The sequence below is a fragment of the Choristoneura fumiferana genome, chromosome 16 (assembly GCF_025370935.1).
Source record: "Choristoneura fumiferana chromosome 16, NRCan_CFum_1, whole genome shotgun sequence".
Lineage (NCBI taxonomy): Eukaryota > Metazoa > Arthropoda > Insecta > Lepidoptera > Tortricidae > Choristoneura > Choristoneura fumiferana.
The window spans coordinates 10,075,141-10,100,754 of NC_133487.1; the positions used below are offsets into that span (position 1 = coordinate 10,075,141).

General features: G+C 35.4%; 1 protein-coding gene across 1 annotated transcript; it reads left to right on the forward strand.

Moving 5' to 3' along the window:
- Positions 1-1,630: 1,630 nt before the first annotated feature.
- On the forward strand, positions 1,631-21,178 carry LOC141436506 (uncharacterized). Its single transcript, XM_074099510.1, has 4 exons — positions 1,631-1,706; positions 19,937-20,638; positions 20,763-20,995; positions 21,174-21,178. Exons 2-4 carry the CDS (start codon positions 20,007-20,009, stop codon positions 21,176-21,178), a joined length of 870 nt encoding a protein of 289 aa, XP_073955611.1. The 5' UTR covers positions 1,631-1,706; positions 19,937-20,006.
- The last annotated feature ends 4,436 nt before the right edge of the window (positions 21,179-25,614 follow it).

The following is a 25,614-nucleotide window of genomic DNA, read 5'->3' on the forward strand; positions in this document are numbered from 1 at the left end:
ATTCCACGCGGGCGAAGCCGCAGGCAAAAGCTAGTATATATATACTTTTACAGCCCTAAACTTTAGACCGTGTGAATATGTAAATATGTAACAAATCTAAAATCCGTCGTATACGACACGTTTTTTCTTTAATCTCCTCAAAACAGGATATGATGTCCCTAATGCGTCGTTGACCTTAGTAGTGGAATGAGGCAATCCGGCTGATCGCGGCTCATAATGGCTCGGGAATATTAAACGAAAGTGTCCTCGCTCATTAATGGCTAGTACAAATCATGCTTAGAGTGGCCCGTCATTCACGAGGCGGGAAACAACTTGAACTTGTCTTACGGGTAGGGTTGCCGGATGGCCGGGACATCCGGGATTGTCCCGGAATTACGTGTCTCGTCCCGTGTCAGGAATCACACTTTAATATCCCGGATTTCGACCACTAACTATAATACTAGTTTTTTTAATAAATTATCAGATCTGTATTTCCTTCCATATTAAAAATTGAAGCTGCGGTTAACATTGACGGCCTGTATTTACAATGCACATGCCTGAGAACTTTTTGAGGTTCTAAAAGACTTGCCAACTGACAAAATCTAGGCAAAATTTGAAGAAAATAGTTGGTTTTGTGCTTGTATTGGTATTTTATTTACCTACCGACCCAATTCGCAACCCTCATGTTGTCCCGGAAATGAAATGGCTGTATCTGGCAACCCTACTTACGGGTCATCATCAGAGCCTTTATACGTCCCACGGCTGGGCACAGGTTTCGTCTCAGAATGCCTTACGGCTGGTGGGATATTATAAAACGACCTTGCAAGTCGCACTCTCTCGTTAATCCTAGCGCCAAGTAGCAAGGACACAAGCTTGAGATATTTACGTTCAAATTGGATTCAAATTTAAAATTGTTTATTGCATGTCTGTCACATTATAGGCAGGCATGCAGGGTCGAGAAGAATTATCGCCCAGCTCCAGCAGCCAGAGTGGCGAAACGTGGCTCTGTGTAGAGCGGAGTGGCGTTTTTTCGTGTCGGAGAGGCCAAGGTCCATTTCAGATCGCTGAGCTATTGTAGTAAGTAGTACACAACAGGCATTAGAATAAAAAAATACAAACTAGGTAGGTTAGGTTAGGGCACGGCAATACCAGTAATATAGGGTGCTTATTCTCATATTATACCGGGTGTGGCCTGTAATATGAGCAAATAATTAAACTCAAACTGAACAACATTAGTTCAGCGACTTTTAAAAATAATTAGTTTTTTAATTTTTATAACACTTAAGTTTATTCGAACAAGCAATGTAAAGCGAAATGCTTAATTTTTATAGGGAGACAGGCAACGTCAGTTGGGTTCTAGCATGACGTACATTGATAGCAGTATTTAATTTGTATGAAAAAAGGAAAATTAAAAGACTCCATTATTTTTAAATGTCGCTGAACTAATGTTGTTCAATTTAACGAGTATGATCGATGTTTTAATTTTTTGCTCGTATTACAGGCCAAACCCGGTATTCAAACGTCTCTACATGAAACATCTCAACAACTGAATGCACCCTTTCATACGCATGTTGCCGGGCGGTATGGCTTTGTTGCACCCCTTGAAGACGCCGGCTTTCTTTCGCTATCAGTGATATCACTCCAGTGTCGTCCTGACGCCGGTGTAGGACGCACGCGCTTTGGCCGTAGCGCCGCGACCGCGAATCAAACACGCAACTTTTACTGAGGTAAGTTCGGGAAAAACATAGCTGAATCATATACTTTTTAATTCGTAGCTGTAACAATGGCTTTGAATATATTATATACTTTTAAACATTGAATGTGGAAATTCATTGAGTTGAATTGTACTGTGTAGGTAATTGTTTACTTCACGTAGCATTATATTATATTTCATTGTTTTCACGGTAATTACTCTTCGAAATGATGGACGAATAAGACGGCATTTGAATCTCAAAATAAAATTTAAAAGTCTGGTGATCAAACGAAAATTTAAACCAAAGTGTAGACGTTCTAAAACTGACTCTGACCTGTCAGAATTAGTTTAATTTTAATCTATGCTTCATTGTTTACTAACATTTGTGTTGGCCGAGTCGACGAATGTGTCATACCAGTTGAAATTTGGTGATGTGTATATTTTTCGTTTAAAATCATAACATTTTAACGTACTCACATGACTGTTGGCTTTTAAAAGTAATAAGTTCATTATCCGACGAAACACGACGGTATCGAAATGCTCTAGTTATTAGATATTTTGTTTAACTCGTGCCAAGTATCTTAACCGTGTAATGAACACTTTATTTACCCTACAGCTTTCGGGAACCACGTCCGTTTTCTGGCCAGTCACTTAAAGCGATAAATTTCGGTCTACGCATAGAGTTCTTGTAAACTTTTTCGGGAAGTCGCGGCACTAAATTATAATAAATAGCCGCTATCGGACTAAACTTTAGCCGTTTACAAGGGTCACCAGATTCTTTTGTTTAGTTCAGCTTTCTGCAAATTAATAGGCCTCGACATTCAATTATTTTAATACGTGCAAATTGAAATAGACTGCTTTAAATTGTTTCTTTCCATTTGATTTATTACTTTGACGGGCTGTGACTGAAAGTGTTTTCTTCAACGGAATACGTAATTTCTTAATTCCAGAGTTGAAACAATTGAATTCGAATCATTTTTAACTTTTAAAGGATTTCTTTAGACAACTTAGTCACCGAGAGTTATAGTCTAAGATCCGTTTAACAACGACCTTGACCGAATTGGTTAATGGATGAGAAGTATTTTATATTAAATTATATATATTGCAAGTGGGTTGCCTAAAAAATTCCAGTCAGAAGTAAAAAAACTACAACCGTCATGCACATTTCAACCAGATTTTTTGCAGCTAGGTAGGTAATCCTAAACCATCAATGCAGTGAAATAGTGCATATGCGATTAAAGATTAATTTATTATACAAATGGGTGAAAAAAACTAGAAATGATTTAAACTTGCAAACCTGTCATGCCACGAGGAAAATAGACAACCCAACGTTTATACAGTTTAGAGGCTTCATACTTTCGATTGGTTTTAAAATTGATTCGTGAAATTCATAATTAAACAAAAAGGTTTTTTTTATTGCAATAAAATACATAAGTATATTATGTTTGTCGGAATGCATTGTTGTATGTCATAATTATTTTTTCTCTGAATCCAAGAATTATTCAGAATTGACATAAACTTTCCTACAATTTCCTATAGAATGCCAATTTAAAAATTTTAGAAAAAAAATACGGTTTTAGTGATTAAAATTATGACAAACAATAATTCTGACAAACATTTTATTTATTTACTGCATTATGAGTAATTATTATTTTGTGAAGTTTCATTAAAATCAATTCAGTAGTTTTTGCGTGAAAGAGTAACAAACATCCATTATTTTTTTTGCGTTTTTAATATTAGTAGGATTAAATTAATACCTTAATTTGTATTCTTAGTCTTAGTGCTTTAATTTCGAAATAAGTACAACGAAACACCACGAACATAAGATACAGACAGGGACATTTGTAGCGAGCTGTAAAAACTGAAGTTTTTTGCCACAGTCATTACGATATTTGTGCGCTGTAAAAACGAATATTATTTTTTAAAGCTAGAAGAAAAATTACTTTATGTAAGTACCTAATTCTAGAAGTAAGTTTTTGTTCAAGATCTTGTTTTGTAAATTATACTCGTAGAAACCTCATTTTAAATGCGGCTTGTCCCGACTAACTCTTTTCTTCGACTGTATTTGCATCGTCCTCCAATTTACATTGCGCAAGCCTTACAAGTCATTCCAGCAAATGTAAGTGAATGAAATTAAACTTTCAACATTTGACGTAAATAAATATAACAAACATCCATTTCAAGTTAAATAAAAGCTTGTCATTAATAGTTATTAAACTGTAACGTATGAAAAGAGATGCGCCAATTGATCAAACCTGACTTTTGAGAAAATCAAAAGATACTATTAATGTCTTAAACTTTCGTGATTTTCACTCCGTCGTTGTTAACGTGACAGGTCCTGTGCATTAGTTGACTTAGATACTATTAAGCCAACACATTTTCAGTAATGTTGTTTCCCAGGTATTTATTACTAAGTATAACGGATACTAGACTTGTAACTAACTATTTTAGTGACAACCTATTAAACAGAATTTAACGGGAGACTTAACTTAACTAACTCATTTTAGTGACAACCTATTAAGCAGAATGCGCAAAAACTTAAGTGTTTTTAGGGTTCCGGAGCCAAAATGGCAAAAACGGAACCCTTATAGTTTCGCCATGTCTGTCTGTCTGTCCGTCCGCGGCTTTGCTCAGGGACTATCAATGCTAGAAAGCTGTAATTTTGCACGAATATATAAGTAAACTATGCCGACAAAATAGTACAACTAAAATTTAAAAAAAAAATTTTTTAGTACCTCCCATAGACGTAGGGGGTTTTTTTTTTCTCATCCAACCCTATAGTGTAGGATAGGTATTTTCGTTTGCTAAGACGATTTTTCGATTCAGAGATTTGTTTGTAAAATATTACAACTTTAAAGTGCAAATATTCATTAAAATCGAGCCCCTCTAAAATTAAACTGGTGGGTAGAAAAATTTGAAAAAATTCAGGATGGTAGTTAGTATATCAAACTTACAAGGAAAACTATAACGGTAAATTTTCTTGAGAATTATTTGTAGTTTATGAATAAATAGCAGCCTAAGGTATAAAATATACAAACTTGGAATATTCCGTACAAAATACGAAATCGTTAGAAAAATATTACTTAATTTTTTCGTAATGGCTACGGAACCCTATTTCGGGTGTGTCCGACACGCTCTTGGCCGGTTTTTTATTTTCCAGTCTTTACTGAATTAATATTGTGTTATAAGTATTCGTTGAGCAGCGGAGCACAACGAAATCCGAAAATCGAAGTTCGTTTCGTTTCGTCCTTCTGTCACTTATATTATTTAATACGTGAGTGAGGGGGACGGTACGACACGAACTTTGATTTTAGAATTTCATAGTAGCCTCCCAGTTCAGCAAACCTTAGCCTAGGTCATCTAAGTACTTATTCCAGGGTAATACAAATACTCGTAAATCAAGGTACTGAACCCATCAGATGGATCCGAAAATCCGTAGTTTACGATATGTTTGTATTAGTTTAAGTAAGTATGTAAGACAAACGACTGGGTCTTGCACGTGTAGTAAAATCGTAGTACCTTAACATCAAACATCTTTATCGTTAGTAAGTAAAACCAATAGGTAGTCATTACGTAATGTCAATGATGTTTTCTTATTAGTTTAATTACAGGCGTTACTTTGATGCCGCATTATAAACGCCGCGGTTCTTAACGTAATGGTTCGTGGAAATTAAAGATAATGAAGCTTTGCAAATAAAAATAAGCATCTACATGAGATACATAAAACGGATGTGCCGCGATATGGGTTATGGCACATAACTAATAATGATAAGAAATACAATGGCGAGATGATTTATCTGTCGTATTTTTAAATATTTAGTCTGCGACCATTGTTGGTGTCCAACAAAATGTTTTTTGCTGACAGTTACGCAAGCATGGGCTTAGCTTACAAGCTCTGCCACTATGATTTATATTAGACACAACAGTCTATTATTTTGGAGTTCCGTACCCGAAGGGTGACAAACGGAACTCTTTAACTGCCGCTTCGCTGTCCGTTTGTCTGTATCTCTGTCACAGGGCTGTAACTCAAGAACCATAATAGTAAAACAGCTGGAAGTCATACATAATGTGTATTTTTATTAACTCTACAACAAAAAAATTATAAAAACAAAATTAAATTGGAAATACAAGAAACGTATGATTATTAATTTTATTTACAAAGTTTTAATGTTTTCCGTAAGATCGACTCACGATTGACCAGTTTTTTATTATTTGTTGATATGCATTACCTCTATTACCTACTATTCCGAGTTTGACGTTTGTATGTGTAACCATTACAGAGATAGAACGAAAAGAAAAATAAATGTCTATGTACGGAACCCTCGGTGCGCAGAGTTTTTGCCGATTTATTATTTTCTGTGGACTTTTTATTTAATTCAGCTTTTCTTAGGTTTAAAATAGATGTGATATTACAGCCCTCGCATTCTATAAAGAGGCCTGCACCTATCAGAGATATAAATAGGCTCATTTTCATTCAAAGTTAAAGTCAAAGTCAAAATATATTTATTCAATTTAGGCTATAACAAGCATTATGAATGTCAAAAACCACCGGTTCTGAAAAACCTCTGTTGAGAAGAATCCGGCAAGAAACTCAACGAGGTATTTATTCCGATCATGCTCATTTGTGCAGTTATTGTAGTCCAAAGAGAGAAAGGTATATGCTACTTGGCACATGAGCCCCTGTCAGGGTACTGCAATTATCTTAAATTTACTTAAATAGATACGTTTTTGAACTGAGTGAAGGAAAATAAATCGAAAGTCAACAATAATTAGGAAATAAAAATTAAATTAAATATTATACTGGACATAAAGATGAAATCATTAGCAAAGTAAGAATTACAAAAGATTTTTCTTTTCTCATGCTCTAATATTACTTTAGTCTCTGCATATCAGTACTAAAGCTCCTTTTTATTCTCTAGTGATATGATAGTATTTTTTTTAATTAACGTTGGAAACCTCTAAACAGCCAACACGGTATTTGTGAACGGAGGAGTTTTAGGGCGTGGAAATAACCTCAAAATGATGACTGTGGAAAATATAAAAAAAAAACAAGATTAAATTTCGTGAAACACAAGATTAATTCATTTTATTATGCATAGTCTATAATTAGTTTTAAAATAGTTTTCAATTTTGAAACTGTTGGCTAAATATGCAAGCATATAAAGCGTCACTTCATAAAAAATAAAAGAAAAGAAAAAACCGTAAAACATTTTTTTTTCTAAGTATTTGAATTTTGAATAGATGGCCTGTCCATTAGTCAAGCGTACGTTTTTAAAAAGTAATATTGTAATTTTGAACAGAACATTGTTTTTTTCCTGGCATTCAAAGTGAAAAGTATTGTATAACGCGAGACTAAACAACCATAATACCACTCGAACTATACCTCGCACTACTCGGGTGGCTAAACATCTCGTGTCATTATGGCTTGTTTTAGTCCCTTGTTGAACAATCTACTATTATGTCATTCATGTTGTACATATATTGGTTTAGGCTCTTGTGTAGTATTATGAGGGAACACCTAATATAATCCAGTCATGATATATTGTCAGAACTATACTCGTAATTAACGGAAGTTGAGTCGACGTATCGATCGCAATAGTTCCTCTATCGAAATATTCATGTAACCCTTTGTGTGTATACAAAGGGGCCTTTTGTCAGGTAATTTAGCTTAATGATTAAAGTCCAGGTCACACAAGCTGTATAGTTCGAATCTCTGCCATTGTCAGTGACATTGCTATGAATTTATTCAAAGTATTTTTTTTTATATTGAATAGAATGAACATCAATTTTCGAACGCCCACAATCACACTACAAATTGTCGTCTTAAAACTTGTGAGATTGAAGGCCTTGCTTATAAGTGTGAGACAGTAAATCGACAGTAATTTGTAAGTTGTCAAAGAAATGTGGGTCAATTTGAGATATAGAAATGTATGCGTAGATGAATACCGATCAACTGTTAAGTCAAATCAACCTTGGCATCGGCGGAATAAAGATCTGCATCAATGTACCTAAAACCTAAAAAAGAAAACATAGATGTACCAATGCTTATTTGTATTTCGTTACTACTTCGAAGAAATTTCTTATCTCAAATCAATAATGTTCATAAAGATCGCTTAGAAAAATTATCAATTTGGAAGTACGATTTTTTTTTAAAGTAGTGTTGACAGAATAACGGGAACAAATATTAGTAGTTATATATCATTATATACATATATTTAACCATTAGTTAGTAAATCTCATATCGTTTGACGGTAGAGCAAAATATTATTTTTGTTTCATCCTTTTTACTTTTTCAAGTGTCTACCTTATTCATTTTTTTTCTACAAACTGTTTTTCTTCACACGAAAAATATTTCTAGGCATCATTTAAAAAAGATTGACCGTTGGTATTAAAATTTGTGTCATTGTACATGACTTTAAAATCTACAAGTAGGTGCACATTCGGTGTGACATACACACTTCATTTTCCTGCTTGTTGTATCTCTATCACGCTGCATTAGTTAGAAAAGGATGCGCGAACAGCTGGCCTCCCGTGCTTCATGTTTCGGTGATGCTAGTCACGGAGGCGCTCCATTTAACCAGTTGCTGGAAATTGGCCGTGACATTTTGTCGATTCAATCAGAAACCACCTACACATATATCAATGAGACTATTGTCCTTTTTAGGGTTCCGTAGCCAAATGGCAAAAAAAGGAACCCTTATGGAAGCGTCATGTCTGTCTGTCTGTCTGTCCGTCTTTATGTCACAACGACTTTTTTCCGAAACTATAAGAAGTATAACATGTTGAAACTTGGTAAGTAGATGTATTCTGTGAACCGCAACCTAAGATTTTCACACAAGAATAGAAAAAAAACAATACATTTTGGGGTTCCTCATACTTAGAACTGAAACTCATTTTTTTTTATCCAACCCATACGTGTGGGGTATCTATGGATAGGTCTTCAAAAATGATATTGATGTTTCTAATATTTTTTTTTCTAAACTGAATAGTTTGCGCGAGAGACACTTCCGAAGTGGTAAAATGTGAGTCCCCCCCCCTGTAACTTCTAAAATAAGAGAATGTTACCATATAAACTTCCAACGAAAATTGGTTTGAACGAGATCTAGTATTTTTTTTTTATAATACGTCATAAATCGTAAAGTTTGTTGCCTTGCTTATTTTATTTGTTTTGTTGTTTTATTTGATCGCCAAAACTTGTTTTTTCCGTACCTACTTGCAAAATAAGACAAACTGGAGGAATCGCTCGCATTAAACTTAAACTAAACCACTTGTAAAAGTTTGAACATCCAAGATATTCTCAAAACCGAAACGCACTTACCTTCTATTGCTGCACGTAAACATTTCGGGTATTACATTTTTCTTCAGAAAAGAGCTTCGTTTTAAGTATTTTTCAGCGGAATTGGATTTTAAAAGCTTAAAGTTACTCATACTTCAGCGTTTTATTGTTATTCTAGGATCTCTCGGGTGCATTAATTCGTAATCCCAAGGTTTTGTAAGGTACAACGTCATAATAAATTCTTGGGGAATAAGGAAGTTGCTTGCATACGACAAACGCTTAAATATTTATCGTGGATGCGGGATTCTATTGACGTTCGGTATCTTCAACTCCCACGTTAACGTTTTAGTCCGTTTGTTCCATGTAAGAAAGACTCCAATATGTAGAAAGGAAGATACTAAGTGTATATTTATATATTATGTATTTTTGTAGTTGTTTTTACCACATTCATTGTTTTAACATAATATTAAAATACACTATTTTAACCCCGATAAAGGGGCGTTATACGTTTGACGCCAATGTCTGTCTGTTCGTCTGTGGCATCGAAGCTATCAAACGGATGGACCGATTTTGATGCAGTTTTTTACGTGAAAACGAGTTTCCTTAAGGTGGTTATTAGCTGTGTTGCATTTAAATCAGTGAAATACTGAATTTTGAAATGGTAATGTCGAGGGTTTTTCTACTTTTTAGGTTGGTTAATGGGCATTTTTCAGAAAAAAGTGTACCCTGTAGGTACTTTTTTAAACCTAACAAATTTTGGGTTATTTCTACACAGAATCACGCGCAATATCGATTTAGGTAAGCAATAAAAAAGGTGTCCCACTTTCAATTGTCAGTTTTGTGAAGCAGTTACCCATAACGTTGTATGGACCGTCACAAAACTGATTAATAAATGTTGTATGGAAAATTAAGGATAATTAAGGCAAAACGGGTAATTTTTTTTCTGAAAACCCCCTAATATGGGTAGGCGTACCACTGGCATGAACAGTATCCTGCTTTTTCACAGAATTATTGTTTGCCAAATGTTTTATTTCACAAATCTCAATTTTCTCTTAAACCAAAAATTTTTCTCAGTGTATTTTCTTATGCTTTTATAGAACACAGTAGGTTAAGTTAGGTTTGTTTAATGAAAGTTCCGAAAAAAATATAGTTTTAGAGAAAATCCTGGGTTGGGAAATGAACGTTGAAGTTTGGCAAATTAAACATTTGGGAATCGTGAGTTGGAAAAAGTCAGAGAACCCAAGTACCTACCCAAGTATATACCTAACTCAGGTGAGATCACCCATTTCCCCTTAACAATTAACTTCGTTCGAGCGCCAGAAATATCTCGGGCAAAATGGGTCACTTTCAACCCTTGGTTATAATCCACTACTTACCTATTTCATATATTTATAGGTACATGTTTATTATGATATTTGAAAGTGTTTTATTTTATATACTAGGTATTTAATAGTACCTACTCTAGCAACCAAAGCATCAAGCTACATGAGTTTGTGGTAGCGTACTTATACCATGACATGGTCGTAGGATTCTTCATTAGAGCAAAAGTGTTTGCCTCAAACCGCTGCTGCTCGGAATAGTCGACATTCTTTGCTCAGAAAACGGTACCCTAGTGCAGAGAAAAACAAACAATACCTGGAAGGAATGCAATGAGAAACTTTTTGAAAATTAGCAGTCCTCAGTTGTAAAAGAAGCAGTCCTCGTGAATCTTGCCATTTTATAACAAACATAGTGCCCAGTTGAGTTGAAAATTTCCAGATTTGTAATTTTGAAAGAAAGAACGAGAAAATAATTTATTTATAACAGCAGTGACACATACACCTGTTAGAAAAATACATATAAGCAGTTGTAGTTATTGTAGTTAATTTTGGAAATGGATTCAACATAATTGAAGTTATTATTTTACTGAAAAAGTTGTACTCCACGTAGTACATTTCACATTTATTCATATATTGATTCACAAAATATGAAGTACTAGGAAATAGCAGGCTTATTAGGACATTATATCCATCAGTGACAAGGCAGATAAAAAAATATTCTGTAACAAATAATTATGTGTGGGAGTGAGCGATGCAAATAAATTATTCTTCGTATTACTGTTACTGAACCTAACCTCCAACGGTCCAGTGTCCTATCTATAGGATTAATTGCAATGTGGCATCGAACTCTCTTATAAGTGACATAAAATTTCATGTTCACAGACCAAAATTTTACTTGGGCCTCTGAGACCACATTGAAGTGTAATTTTTACCCAAAGAGTTGACAACTGCTACTGAGAATTTAAAGAAAATATTTGTTTGCGCAACATCAATGTGATTGAATATTTTACACCAACATTTTTGAAAAACACGAAAAAACTGGAGTGAGAAATAACAGTTACCATGCTTGATGCATCGGTTCACAAATTTTACACGGACAACATTGTTGTCTACGGTTTTATTATGAACGTAGTTTAGACAAACAAACAACTAAACAAATCTATTATCGCAAGTAAAAGATGCTGTACTCAATGAACTAAAACCATTCACCTTTATACTCCATGACGACAGACCAAGAGGCACTCGTTACAGTAAGGACCTGAACCTAAATCCAATCTGAATTCTGCGATGTCCTTCAAGTTGCGTCAAACTTGAACAATCTTCTGGGAATTCATCGAGTTAGTCTGACTTGGGACGAGGAAATGAGTGTCCTGATCCGGCAATCCTCGGATTCTTTTGCGAGTCTGTCGCTTTACAAGATTTCGTCGCGACGTTTATCCGACTGATGGATTGCGTTCACTTTCAAAGTGTTTTAGGTTCAATCAATTACTTTACATCTTAAGTTAACCTTTGAAATTTTACGTTTTAGAAGTAAAACATGTAACGTACTAACTTAAATATGGTATGAGGTCGCAATTAAGCTTAAGCTTTTTGAACGAGTACACAGTGCTGAGCGTTTAAATAAAACAAACAAGAAAAACAGACGTGTGGATAAAGCCTTTAACAATTTTGGCTAAAATTGCCATAACATAATTTGTTGGTGTAATGGGAAGTGCGTGGAGATAAATTGCCCTCTCTTCTTTTGGCCGTGAACTTTGCTCATGTAGGGATTATGTTGACTTTATTTTTGTAAGAGTACCATTAATACATCATGATACTGTAGATGGTTAATGGCGCTAGATTTATCATTGGCTTAAATAAGTTTAATGTCCCACTGACAATTTAAAACATCCTTTGAAGTCAATTTGGGGCGTGGATTAAGCAGGATGGAAGTTTTGATTTAGTTGTGGTGTCTGTATTATATTCTTGACTAATAGATACAGTTATCTATTACTAGTTCAGATTTCGTAATAAATATCTTCTTCATGATGCTATTTTGTGAAAGACATTTGAGAGAGCAGCGTGAACTAAGAAGCATTTATTAGTTTATTTTTTCTCGACAAAGTCGGCCGCCATTGGAGCCAGAACCGTGCAATGTTAACGATGAAATTAATTGCGTTTTATTGCTTTAAGAGCTAAATGGATTGCCTCGCTCCAGAGTACAATTTATGGTATTATCAGTAGTTTTTATTTCTGTATCATCAGCAGATATCCGTTAAGCATTTTCTTTCATCCATCTGATTCGAAACTCTTTCCATTTTCGAGGTACATATTTTAAGTATTTTTTCTACTCCTATACTGTAATCTGCGATTTACTTAATCACTAACAATAATATAACAGCATACATAACAAGGTTCTGGAAAAGTCTATATTGTCTATTCCCTTTAAGCTTTAAGCACTGTATCGTAATGTTGCTAAAACGGTACTGCAACAACTTACTTTTTTTTCTTATTTCGTACGTTCGGACAGGCTAAGGTGCAGCTAGTTACATATTTTATATTATGGTTTTATACAGAATAAAAACTTTCCGAACATAATCCATAGCCTGCCAACATTTAAGTTACGCGTATTTTTAACATCGTCACAGGCAAGTAAACGTTAATCAAAAACAAAATTTAAATTGGACAAATATTGTCATTTTCATATTTCTCACTTGTTTTACTAAAGTATGTAAACGTTTAAAGTTTACTATTTCTCTAATTTTGAATTGTAATTAATAAGTACCCAGTCGAAGAAAAAGTATTGTATGCAACGTTGTATAAGTAAGTCAAAAAAAGCTCGTGGCGTCTTTTTCTTACGATGTTCGCTAAAGCTCACATCGTAACTCACGCCACTCACCTTTTTTGAACCCTGTTATAAAACTGTTGCATAAAAGACTATAATAATGCTATACATATTTTAAGTAATTAATAATACAATAATGCCATTCGAGTGCCGTGGTTATTAAGAAAATTATTTATGTTTTGTAAGAAAACAGTTATCTGTATTTATTACTCTGTGATTACAATTAAGTTTGTATTGTAATATGAACGCAGTCTCGATGGAATTTTTTCCTTATTTTGTTTTGGACATTGACTGAGAGTTGTTTTGTAAAGTGTCATCTTAATATCCTCATTATTGTTTCTGGTTCTTGATTCGAATATTTCGTAACTAAAGTCACGTGGCTGCTTCTTGTTTTTCCCTATTAATTCTGAGAAGAAATGTAAATAATATGAACTTGAAATAGATTATTTCCCTTTCCTCTGGATTTATAGTGGAAAACGGATATTGAAGTCAAATGGATAAATATCTGACATCTTATTCAAAGCTGTCAAAGCAGCGCGTCATTATAACGTAGGTAAGTATAAACTTTTACACATAGTTTTAATAAGCAGATTACAAGAAAATAAAAACTGGCCAAGAGCGTGTCAACGCCGGAGACGCCAAAAATAGGGTTACGTAGCCATTACGAAAAATCAAGTAATATTTTTCTAAAGATTTCATTTTGTGTACGGAATCTTCCAAGTTTAGGTGTATTTTGCACCTTAGGCTGCTATTTTCTCTTATACTAACAACCATGGTTGAAATCACTGAAGTCAAGCTTGATAAAAAGTTTCTAGGAAAATTATTTTCAACTTAATCAGTTAAGCACACACACACACACACACACACACACACACACACACACACACACACACACACACACACACACACACACACACACACACACACACACACACACACGCACGCACGCACGCACGCACGCACACGCACAAGTGAGGTTTTTTTAGTTACCCACTATTTAAAACATCCTACTTAATACTATAAATAAAAATTTGTGAACATGTTTGGATATTTGTTGCTCAATCACGTATAAAAGCTGGATAGATTTAAATAAATTTAGCGCACAGACAAAGCTTATAGAGAAAGATCTTGATTGGGATTATTAATGTCATGTTAGTCTGTAATCAATAGATGGAATTGTTCGAGCGAACATTGTGCTTTAAAAATGCTACCATTACCTAACCTCTTTAAGATTTTAAATGTTTCAAAGTCAAAGTCAAAATATCTTTATTCAATTTAGGCTATACAACAAGCACTTATGAATGTCAAAAAAAATCTACCATATCTATCTTGAAGGTAATAACTGGGGCGGAGCCGCAGGTTAACGTTAGTAAGTCCTATTAATTATTTAAATTCTAAAACTACGCCCTTTCAACAAAAGAAAATCAACACCCGGCCGGGCCGTAATTTGAATATGAAAATTAATCACAGTCCGAATGTCACTGCAGAATACAGCTCGTTCATTCGGCATAATAAATAGATTTGTCTCAACTGAGCAACCCCAAGACGAATTAGTCGCTATTTCTTTAAACACTACTTCCCACATAGCGCTAACATGGATTAATGGTGTGCAGAAGCTATGAGGAATCGAGTTTTGATACCACTGAAACAATTATACTGTTTAATTAGGTTTTTTTTTAAATGTAATAGCAGACTAATAAGTAAAACGGTTCACCTGACACCTGATGTTAAGTAATACCGTCGCCCGCAGACATACGCAGCAGAATCAGAATCAGAATTATTTATTTGTAAAACATAGGTAAACAAAATACAGGTAGAAAAAAAATACAGTGTGTATCACTATGTTTTGCCTGTTGGCGTACAAATATAAAGTAAAAGTAAGGAATTTTAATTTTAGCACTAAAAATTAAAAATAACAAGCAAATTACCATGCAAGAAACAGACAGTAATATGGACTAATGAAATAAAAAATTATAAGTGAGTAATAAAATATTAAATAATAAACAATAATCAATCTATTCTATTTAAATAATTGCATGTCAAAGGAACTGTAATAATGATAGTTATAAATCATAGTCATTTAAAAAATCTTGCGTACTGTAATAGCATTTTTTTATTAATAATTTCCAGAACTGCAGATGCGTTGTCGTCCTTACAAGAAATTGTACACTCGCTTTTAGAAGGTAACCATATTGTAGTGAGTTGGGAAAATCTCGGCCGCCAAACTGTTCCATGGTATTGTGTTCGTTTTCAAAATCTTCGAGGGTTCACTGGCACAACGAGTTCATAGGTGGGCATCCTAACTTCCTAACGACGTAATATTATAAGTAAATTTTAATGTCAGTATGTTAATTTGTTTGTTTGTTATCACACTCAAAATATTTAACAGATCTTGAAGAAATATAGTATGGGAGACCCCGAAAAGGACATAGGACAGTTTTTATCCCGGAAAAATGTATAGTTCCCGCGGGCTAAACAAATAAAACAAACAAATTCTGCATAGACTAAGTCCATGTCCACTCTGTCCAGAGTGTAACGACTTGAAGAACTTGTTGCAATCTCTATTGCTAATTATCATCCATACCTATTTAACACTACAAAGGTGAAAGTACTTAACACGTTTGATAAGATTCCTTGTCTCATTTCTAATCAAACCAAGTTTACTTCTAGCATATTTATAAAAAGTATTTATGCGCATATATTTTAATAAATTGTATATTCTGTTAGGTAAGTTCCCTGTTCTGGTATTCCCGCGATTTATCAGATCCATGTATTATTTTAACGGCACGCTAACCCACATTCACACTATCATTTCTGTCATTCATCCGTACATTTGTTGCATGAAATAAAATGTTTTATGTTTACTCATTACTCTTGATGTGTTTGAGTGGCTAGTCGAGAATAAGAGCGGTTATTTATTTACACATAACGTATTTATTAAATGGTGGAGTTTTTCAAATGTTACATCTATTTTCATGGCATTTAGTTGCTACTTTCCGGTTTTCAGAAGTTATGTGATTTTTTTCACCACCAGCTATTAACCGTTTTCAAAAGCTAAGAATTCGTTTATTGTCAGCAAAAATCATAAGAATAATATAAAAATAATAATAGTTATTTAAGAATCCACTTCTTATTATTTAAAAATATATAAAGCTACTTTAAATATTTGTTATGACTACATCAAGGTAAATTTCTTGACCTTCATGCTAGGATAACCTGTTTTATGAAGAGCAACGATGCAATTTTCCAGGATAAAACTATCCTATAACCTTCCATCTAAACTGGTTCAGCGTACAAAAAACCGGCCAAGAGCGTGTCGGACATGCCCAAAATAGGGTTCCGTAGCCATTATGAAAAAATTAAGTAATATTTTCTAATGATTTCGTATTTTATACGGAATCTTCCAAGTTTAGGTATATTTTATACCTTAGGTTGCTATTTACTTTTAAAGTACTAATAATTCTCAAGCAAACTTAGCCGTTATAGTTTTCCTTGAAAGTTTGATATACTAACTACCATTCTGAGTTTTTTCAAATTTTTCCAACCACCGGTTTAGATTTTAGAGGGGGGGGCGCTCGATTAAAATGAAAATTTGCACTTTAAAGTTGAATATTTTGCAAACAAATCATTGAATCGAAAAATCGTTCTAGCAACCCCCTAATGATTTTAAAAGACCTATCCAACGATACCCCACACTACAAGGTTGGATAAGAGAAAAAAAAACACCCCCACTTTACGTCTCTGGGAGGTTCACTAAAAAAATTTTTTTTAGTTTTTATTGTACCATTTTGTCGGCATAGTTTACATACATATTCGTGCAAAATTACAGCTGTCTAGCATTGATAGTCCCTAAGCAAAGCCGCGGACGGACAGACAGACATGGCGAAACTATAAGAGTTCCGTTTTTGCCATTTTGGCTCCGGAACCCTAAAAAATTAAACTCGAATTCGCATTTATAATATCAGTAAGGAAATATTAAAGTAATTGATAAACGTCATTATTTAATCGTTACAAGCCTTCAATCATTCGCAGCTCAGCGTCAACGCAGGTTCGTGATTGATTAGCCAGGTACGCAAAATTGCCGGAATAGGTTCCCTTGACCTCCAGGTTTATACACTTGACGGATCCCTTTTGAAATTAAAAGGGAACCCCGTTCCACGATTGAGGCAAGCTAAATTACGATTTGTACTTTAATGCAACAGCATTTAAAGCCCAAAGTAGGTACAGTAGAAAATAGTATGTTGGCTTGAAGTATGCAGTCAAAATAAAGTTCATTTATTATTTTCTAAATTAAGATCCATGTGATGATGTCGAGAATAGACGCAGATTGAGCTTAAAATGCAGTAACAGTTTTTAAAGATTCACGGCTTTACTAGTTCTGTACCTATGTATATAGTTTGCCTTGTCGTTTCGGCTAGGTAATGCATTTACATTAATGGTCCAATTGTTCCTTTTATTTTTAAAAATTTCCTATGGTACTTATCAGCAGTAATTCGCATATTAATTTAAAAAGAAATACCTACATACCTCATCATCATCATCAGCCCGAAGACGTCCACTGCTGGACAAAGGCCTCTCCCTTAGAACGCCACAATGAACGACAACTCGCCACTTGCATCCACCGGTTTCCCGCTACTCCTACCAGGAGCCTACATACCTGTTTTGAGAAAATTACCATTTAAAATAAAAAATTGCAAATGAATTAATAAATGCACCGCACATGGTCAGGAAATACTGCTTTGAACTAGTACTGGCTTTGGGACACTCACCATGTGTATGAACCGTGAATTACTTTTAAGATGTGATATTAAAACGTAAATAACATGTACCTACATGTAAGCAAATGGAACTCTAATCGACAGAGTTGTACTAGATAGCGTGCCATCTATGATGTGTTGCCATTCTGTTTATATTCATAATCAGTCAGTGGAAAAGAGACGAACTCATCATAACAAACAACCATCTATTGTCAAGTCAACGTTTTCATATACCGCAGCCGTTTGTTGGATAACGAAAATATTTTCCCAGACTCTGCAATACAATACGTACCTACCAAAAATGGATGGAAGGCGCAGATAGAAGTTCAGGGATCATGCTGTGGATAATAAAAGGAATGGATTTGAAATTCAATTGTCTGCAAAGCGATGAGGCAACAAAGGAGTCCGCGCATGTAATTACGGGCTATGAATGGCCAACGGAATGAAATGGTGTCTGAAAACTTCGGTGTTTCGCCTTCACTCTCTTCTTAATATAGTAGTTTCAATTCTGTCACAGATTATTTTCACCCCTTTTTAACGCCAGACTGTAATTTTCCATTTAAGTAATTCACACCTAGAGAGTCTGCCAGTGACGCGAATTTTTTAGAGAATCCCTTTGAGAACCGCTTTTTCAGTTTGAATTATTTCTAACGGCTAAATCTCATTATGCTCAGAAATTTACCGAGGAGTTCTGAAAACTTGGTACCGATAAAGCAAACCTTTGTTTTGTTCCCCACGAGTTTCTTTCATAGAAAACTGTTGCCGAACTTTACAGTTTGAAAGTTTTCTAAACCGTCACTAAAAATATGTTGTTTCGGTAGAGTTGCCATTTTTTATGATCAAAAGTTTTTGTGGCTTTTTTTATCAGTACCTACAAGCTCCTGTAAGTTTTAGATAAAGCTTTTGGTATAAACAAGCCAGACATGTCTTAAACGGGTTGGATGCTTTATAAATCTTCCCAATGAGCTAAAGGCAAATCAGCAATTAAAGTTCCCGCCAGATTTAAGGAGAGCTATTTTCGTAGACGCCCACGAATCAGCGTCTGTAATCAGATTGCTATCACCGACTAACTTAAGGCATCTAACTCTTATTTTCTTAGTGATTCTGAACAACATACATACGTAATAACTATTGCGAGTTAATACAATTCGAGTTTAATTAAAAGCTTTCCATTTTTATTTAACTTAGGTAAAACTATTTAAGCGACTTAAAAAGAAGGAGGATAATGTAATTATATATATGTTATATGTATATTTTTTTTCAATGCACATCTGTGATTAATCATTCTGTAGAATTGACCAAAACTAAATATAATCAAGAAAGTCACATAATTACACAATCACGTGTGTAGGTACACTGTAGGTACTTACATCACATTACCTACGCGTAAATTTGATGGATGTCACTTAAAAAAGAAAAAAAATCAGTGCGAAATTTTAAATTTTCCTAATTTTTTCAAACAAAATCAGTTCATATGTTAGTAACAATTGTCTTATTACCTACGTTAAGTTAAGTTATTAATCTGGTGTGCTTTTGGGTTGTACTATTTAATACTCAGAAATGGTTAATACCTACTAAGTTTAATATTGCATTAGAAATTCCAAACTAAGATTCTCGACGGCCAAAAATATAATACGGAAGTAAACGTACCCTCAAGTGAGCACTAAAGAATAACCAGTACCTATCCAATATTGCATTAAGAATATTGGAGATCACGGTTGCTAACTTTATAGCTTGGAGGATTGGCAATGAGAATCGGGTCAAGATCAGGGATTGCTACGGCTTATTTTACATAAACATTTTATCGCTGTTGTACCTCTCTACACAGTAATCTATAGGCTCAACATTACCTTAGGCCAAAACTTACCTAAATCTCATAATTTACATAACAGTTTCCTGAAGTAAGCGCCTCTAAATATTAGAGCGTGTTCTACTTCAGGGCAGCTTTAATAACACATTTGAGGGTAGTTTTGAATCGGCGGCAATAACGTAGATTACTTGTCGGTAGGTATGCTGTTCCTTAAAGTTATCAATCCCAACTGGTTAATTAATCGTAACGCTGTGTATTTATTGGCTTTATCATTCCAGGTACGCCGCAAATGTAATAAATGAACAAAAGGCGTGCGTTGGAATTTAAAAATGAGAGCGCCCAAGGTGAATGACAATGACGCTTCGCCGATGTGACAGTTTGCCCACGCGACTTCCGGAGGCGCCGGTCCCTACCAAATCGAGACAAACACCGCAGAATCAACTCCCTGATTCAATCACTGTCCCTAATTTCTGTGAAGGTTCAGAGCGCGAAGAGGTTATCGCCACTTGGAAATCCCTTTACACGGACATCAAAAACATAAAAAATGGTTTTCCGGCAAACGACCTGCCAAATCATGGAGCCGCCAAAAAGGAATCCATTACGCACAATTTCATTCCTGCTTTTTCGTGCAACAATAAAAACGTGGCGCGGAGAATCACTTATGATAATCGTCAGACACGGGTCATCCCTCGAGTGGCCGAACGTTGCTCGTCATTTTCCTTGGATACCGGCCAAGTCCGTTCGACGGAGCTGGGCGCGAATAGGGCTCGTCGCCGGACTTTGCTGCAGCGGCTTCTCTCCTGGCGGACTCCTGATTGTGACTGCACCGAACGTTGTCCGAGACCATATCGTCAAAATGACCTGTGTACATGTTGTGACACCCGAGTGAATAAGCTGGCCAAGTGTAATAAGTATGCTGAACGTGGCCGGTCTAAAAGTGTTGGTTACGAAGCTGCTCGTGAAGTGACAAGGTTCCGACGGTTAGTGAAGCGTTAACTTTAAAGGAAGACTCATCTACTCTATTAAACTATGTACATAAGAAATTAAAATTGAATCAGTAGATGAATCTTCCTATGGAGTTCGCTAAAGTGTTATGGTGTATAGGTGCGCGAGCGCAGGTGCCACGGTGGGAGTGGAGACGGCGGCAGCTTTGCGCGCCAGAGCTGCCCTGACCCTCGCCCGGCGGTACTACCCCGAAGGAGGATGGGGATGGACTATAACTATAGTGGGAACTATCGTGCAAGTGATATCCCACGGTCTGCAATTAGGAGGCGGCACCGGCGCAATAGCATGCACGGCTGCCTCCAAATACCGCGTCCCTCCTCTCTACACTCACGGTAAGTAAAGTACTCCTTTACACACTCCTAAACAACGGACAATGACTTTTAAATTTAATTCACTCATATGTTGCTTATTTTTCAACAGATATTGATGACTTTAACGTAATTTCTTTTATTTTCCAGTTTTGTATAATGTTAAATTGTTTAAGAGTAAATTTCCTGTAAACCGTTACAGGCTGAATTAAGAAAAAGAAAGGCTAACCAAAAAAATTATTTCTCAAATTATTAGTTCTGTTGTGTCCAACATTCACTTCCCTATGTGATTCATGCTTCAAAATAACGGCCGTAAAGATTTGAACGTGACTCAAATGTGAAATGAGAATTCAAATGTCACACCTCACGTAGGCTACAAATACTCGTACCTACATTGACCTAAATTCGATATGCGAAATCAGTTCTATCAACATAAACGATGAATTTACCAGTTTACATTGCTAACACTCGTTAGCTACATAGCTTCACTACTCTGTGGACTCTGTGTACTCGGAAGTGTTTTAACAATGGTACTGAATATTGCGGAACACTACTAAATTGAACACCTATTTAAGTAAATTTTCAAATGATCGTAAAATTTAATGTGAATAGATAGAAATTGCGGTCAAATCAACTTTGGAAATAGCGTGGATAGTACAAAGCACATTTTGCAGTAGTGTTTCAGACCTTCTTATTTCTAAAAACAAAAAAAAAACGCCCTAAGAAACGGATTATATTTTACTTTACAGTTTGTATCATATTCCTTCAGTTGGGCCTGTTATTATTATGTTACAATGTAGGAAAATGGCGTCTCAAAGTGTGAGATGACTAGTTGTTCTGCAGACAAGCCGGTCGTCCACAACGTAACGCACAAAGTTTTGTTATCGCGCTGACAGACGTATCCGCACGGCTGAGTTCGCTTACAACTTACAACCCGGATCTTGTATTTATATCATACTGTATTTCCATCAGCTGTTTAAGTTTGTCTACTTACACGTCATGTCATGTAGGTTTTGTTCCAACAATTGACCAATTATTTTAAGGTTACGCACCAGTGAAGTGCGTCTTCAATGAATCAAACGTCACTTTTACCATAGCTTTTACTCACCACTAGAATGACAGTTCAATGTATGAATACTAATGTAGTAAATAACATTCTAACAAGTGTTTGGACGTTTGAAATACCTAATTGTTCATTACATAAATAATTCGTACAAGTGCGACAAATATCTTAATAAAAAAACAAAAGTAACTAATTGTGGCCACCTACCAAAACTTTACATTTTACAGTTCGATGTGAATATGCTGTATATAGATGATTTTGATCAAGGTTTTTAGTTTGCATTTTGAGATAATATAAAGCCAATAATAATAATACAAATAAGGAAAGCGCCCTTGTACAAACGTCACCCACTTTCATTAAGAACTTTGTCGCATTGATCATTGAAACTTTGACAGGACAAAACAAAAGCGTTCTATGAATAAAATCAACGGCAGTATCTGTTTGATGTCAGAAGCTAGAGAATTATTAATCTTCTTCATTTGTTTGTCGTATAGTGTGAAATTCTTCACATTTTTCTTTGTTATCCTAAAATAGTAGGTAGAGGTACAAAACATTGAAGTTTACGTTCAATATGAATCCAAATGTTCTCCTTAAGAATGTTAGTAGCAAAATGAGCTACAAAATAAAACCTTGTTTGTCAACTCTGAATGTTTCGCAGATCTACATTTGTCTGAAAACAGGACGGAATCCAACGCGGGTGCAAGCCATTCTCGAATTTTACGCGGTAAAGTTTTTTATGTCGATTCTACAAATGTTTTTATGACTTTTCTAATTCAATACGGTTTGAAAAATGCTGAAAATGTCTTAAATTTACGTGGACCTTTGTCTACCTTTGTAGAGAGACTTTTTACGTTAAGTGTACCTATCATTAATTATCAACTAGAGGCCTTATCATCTAACGCACTCGGAATGACAATTGTTTTCACCACGTCTTTCTGTCACACGGTATAAGATGAGGGTAAAAAGAGATGGTGAATGTTATCGCGGATGCCCGCGCGTTGCTAATACAGCCACAGCCACTGGTATTCGTCATGCTCGTAGGAACTTACTTGATCGTAAGCAAATTTGTCACAAGCAGATAAAACTTTTGCTGAACCCAATGCATAAGCTTAAAGATTAATTAAATTTGTGCATAAAATACTTAGTCTTACTTAAAAAAATAATAAATTTGAAGCTCCCTCGAGATAAGGGGAAGCTCAAGCCCACGCAATGATATTGGTTAAATAAATTGAACGTTTTGGGGTTCCATGCCTCATTTGGCAAAAACGGAACCTTACTGGATCACTTCGGTGTCCGTCTGTTTGTATGTCTGTTTATCTGTTAAGCCCTCTTCCTCTGGAACAGTGAAAAAAATCAAACATTATTTTAAATCAACGCAATCAAAACATACAGTCATTAAACAATTGTTCCATAGAAATTGCCAGGGAATCAAAAACTACTAGTTCCAGTTGTCCTATAAAATTAAAATTTACTACGAAGATAGTTCTTCTAGCATAGCCAATAAGAAAAGTCTGTTTTTTTTTATTGAGTATTGAAAATTTACATCTGAAATCTATTTTAATTTGTATCTGTCTGTTTATGTCAGTACCTAACCTAATCATCTTATAAAAAGACCCCACGCTGTATTTATTTTGTATGAGAGGGGTTCCACTAACACTGGAGATTAGTAAATACGTACAAATTTGTACGAAACTCTCGGTGTACGAGTCCGACTCGCACTTGGTCGGTTTTTTAAGAATAGGTTTAATTTAACAGCGAAGGCTTACCTACTAACTCAAACAAGGGGCGCTTGGGATTCTGATGAATCTAGAAAGCCGCCCGGAGTATTCCAGTTATTGCCAGTGCTGATAACAAATATCTCTCTTTGTTTATAAATATCTCTTATTAAAAATTTGCTATTGCAAATTAATAGATTTAATAGGCTTAAATAAATCTTACTATCCGAATGTTTGGTTTCAATTAGAATGAGAGTTTCTCTTTGCGCAATATTAATTAATAACCAAGCTTCTTTAAGTTTTTCATGGCGCGTTTTGTGACCGAATTAATGCATGTATAAGTTTCCGATTTAAAAGCCGATAACATGACAACAGAGCTTTGGTTTTTTAATGCGCAAATCTAAGTAGTACTAATTATTAGGACTTATTTTGTCTTGAATTGGAACTTGAATTACTCAAGCAGTGCAATAAACTATGTTTGTTTGATAACTATTGTGTAAGTTGTGTATTATTGTGTATTTTTGTTGTGTTGTTGGAGTCGCAAATATCAGATTAAACTGTAAAATTGCTATTTTATATTGCTTTTGCTTAATAATATTACGTTTCTTGAGTGGAGTTCTTAAAAATTTACCTTTATTTCATTTTAATAATTTTAATATTGACGACCGAATGGCCATGTGGTTGGAGAACCTGACTACGAAGCTTGAGGTCCCGGGTTCGATTCCCGGCCGGGGCAGATATTTGTGTGAATAACACGAATGTTTGTTCTCGGGTCTTGGATCTTTAATTTCTATTTAAGTATGTATTTATCTATATAAGTATGTTTATCCGTTGCCTAGTATCCATAGTACCCCCAGCTTTGCTTAGTTTGTAGTGTCCCAGTTTGCTTAGTTTGAGGCTAGTCGTCCTGTACTAAGAACTAAAAAGAATGAATTCCATCGCGGACCGAAAAGAACTAGTTCCTCGTTAAACGAAAATCTTATTCGTCTCGGTCTCGGTCCGCGCTCCTTTGGTTTGGAGCTAAAACGGAGCGGGAGCTGGGAGTGAGCTAGTGAACGAGGAAACGAATAGGTAAAGAGCGGAGCGGCGGCAATGGCGCGTGCTCGGTCAATGTGAACGAGCAAAATAGTATTATTTCAAAAGCGTATCCTGCTCAGTGGCGAGAGAGACGCATTATTTTTTCAATTGTAAATTGTCCGCTTGTTTGATGATACGAAAGCATATTAGGAACCCGGTTAAACGAAACTACGACAACAAATGAATGATTGTTTTTATCTGATTACAACGCTATACTTTTTTTCATCACACTTGCTCGTAAACAGTGTCGTAACATGCAGGCTACCTTGGTTGCAACCCCCACAAATAAACCCTGCAACCTTAATGTGTTGTCATGAACCCGTGGTCGGTCGCATGAGTCATTGCGCGTACACATTGTCTTGTCATGAAGCCCAAGGTCGGTAAATGAGTCGGTGCGCCGTACTGATGGTGCTGCGCGCGCTGCTGCAGGACCCACATGGACCACACATGCAACGCACGTTGCGGCGCCATGCCGAGGGAGGTAGAGGGCGACGCTGCAAAGCAGACAGCCTAGATATCGCCAATATTCGGAAGAATTATACTTTTTCTTTTACAAATATAAAAAATTTTACTTGCAAATGTGATGAAAACATTGTATGTCGCACGGGCGGTACTAGAATACGAACAATCGACTCATTAAAGCCCTCAGTCTCGACTTCGGGCTTCTAATAGACTCTGTTCGTAATTCCTTATTTACCGCCCTTAAGACACAATGTACTATATATTACTCCTTATTTTTTAAATTCCGATCTTTAGCTCCCAGTTCAGTTCATGACCGATTCGAGTCT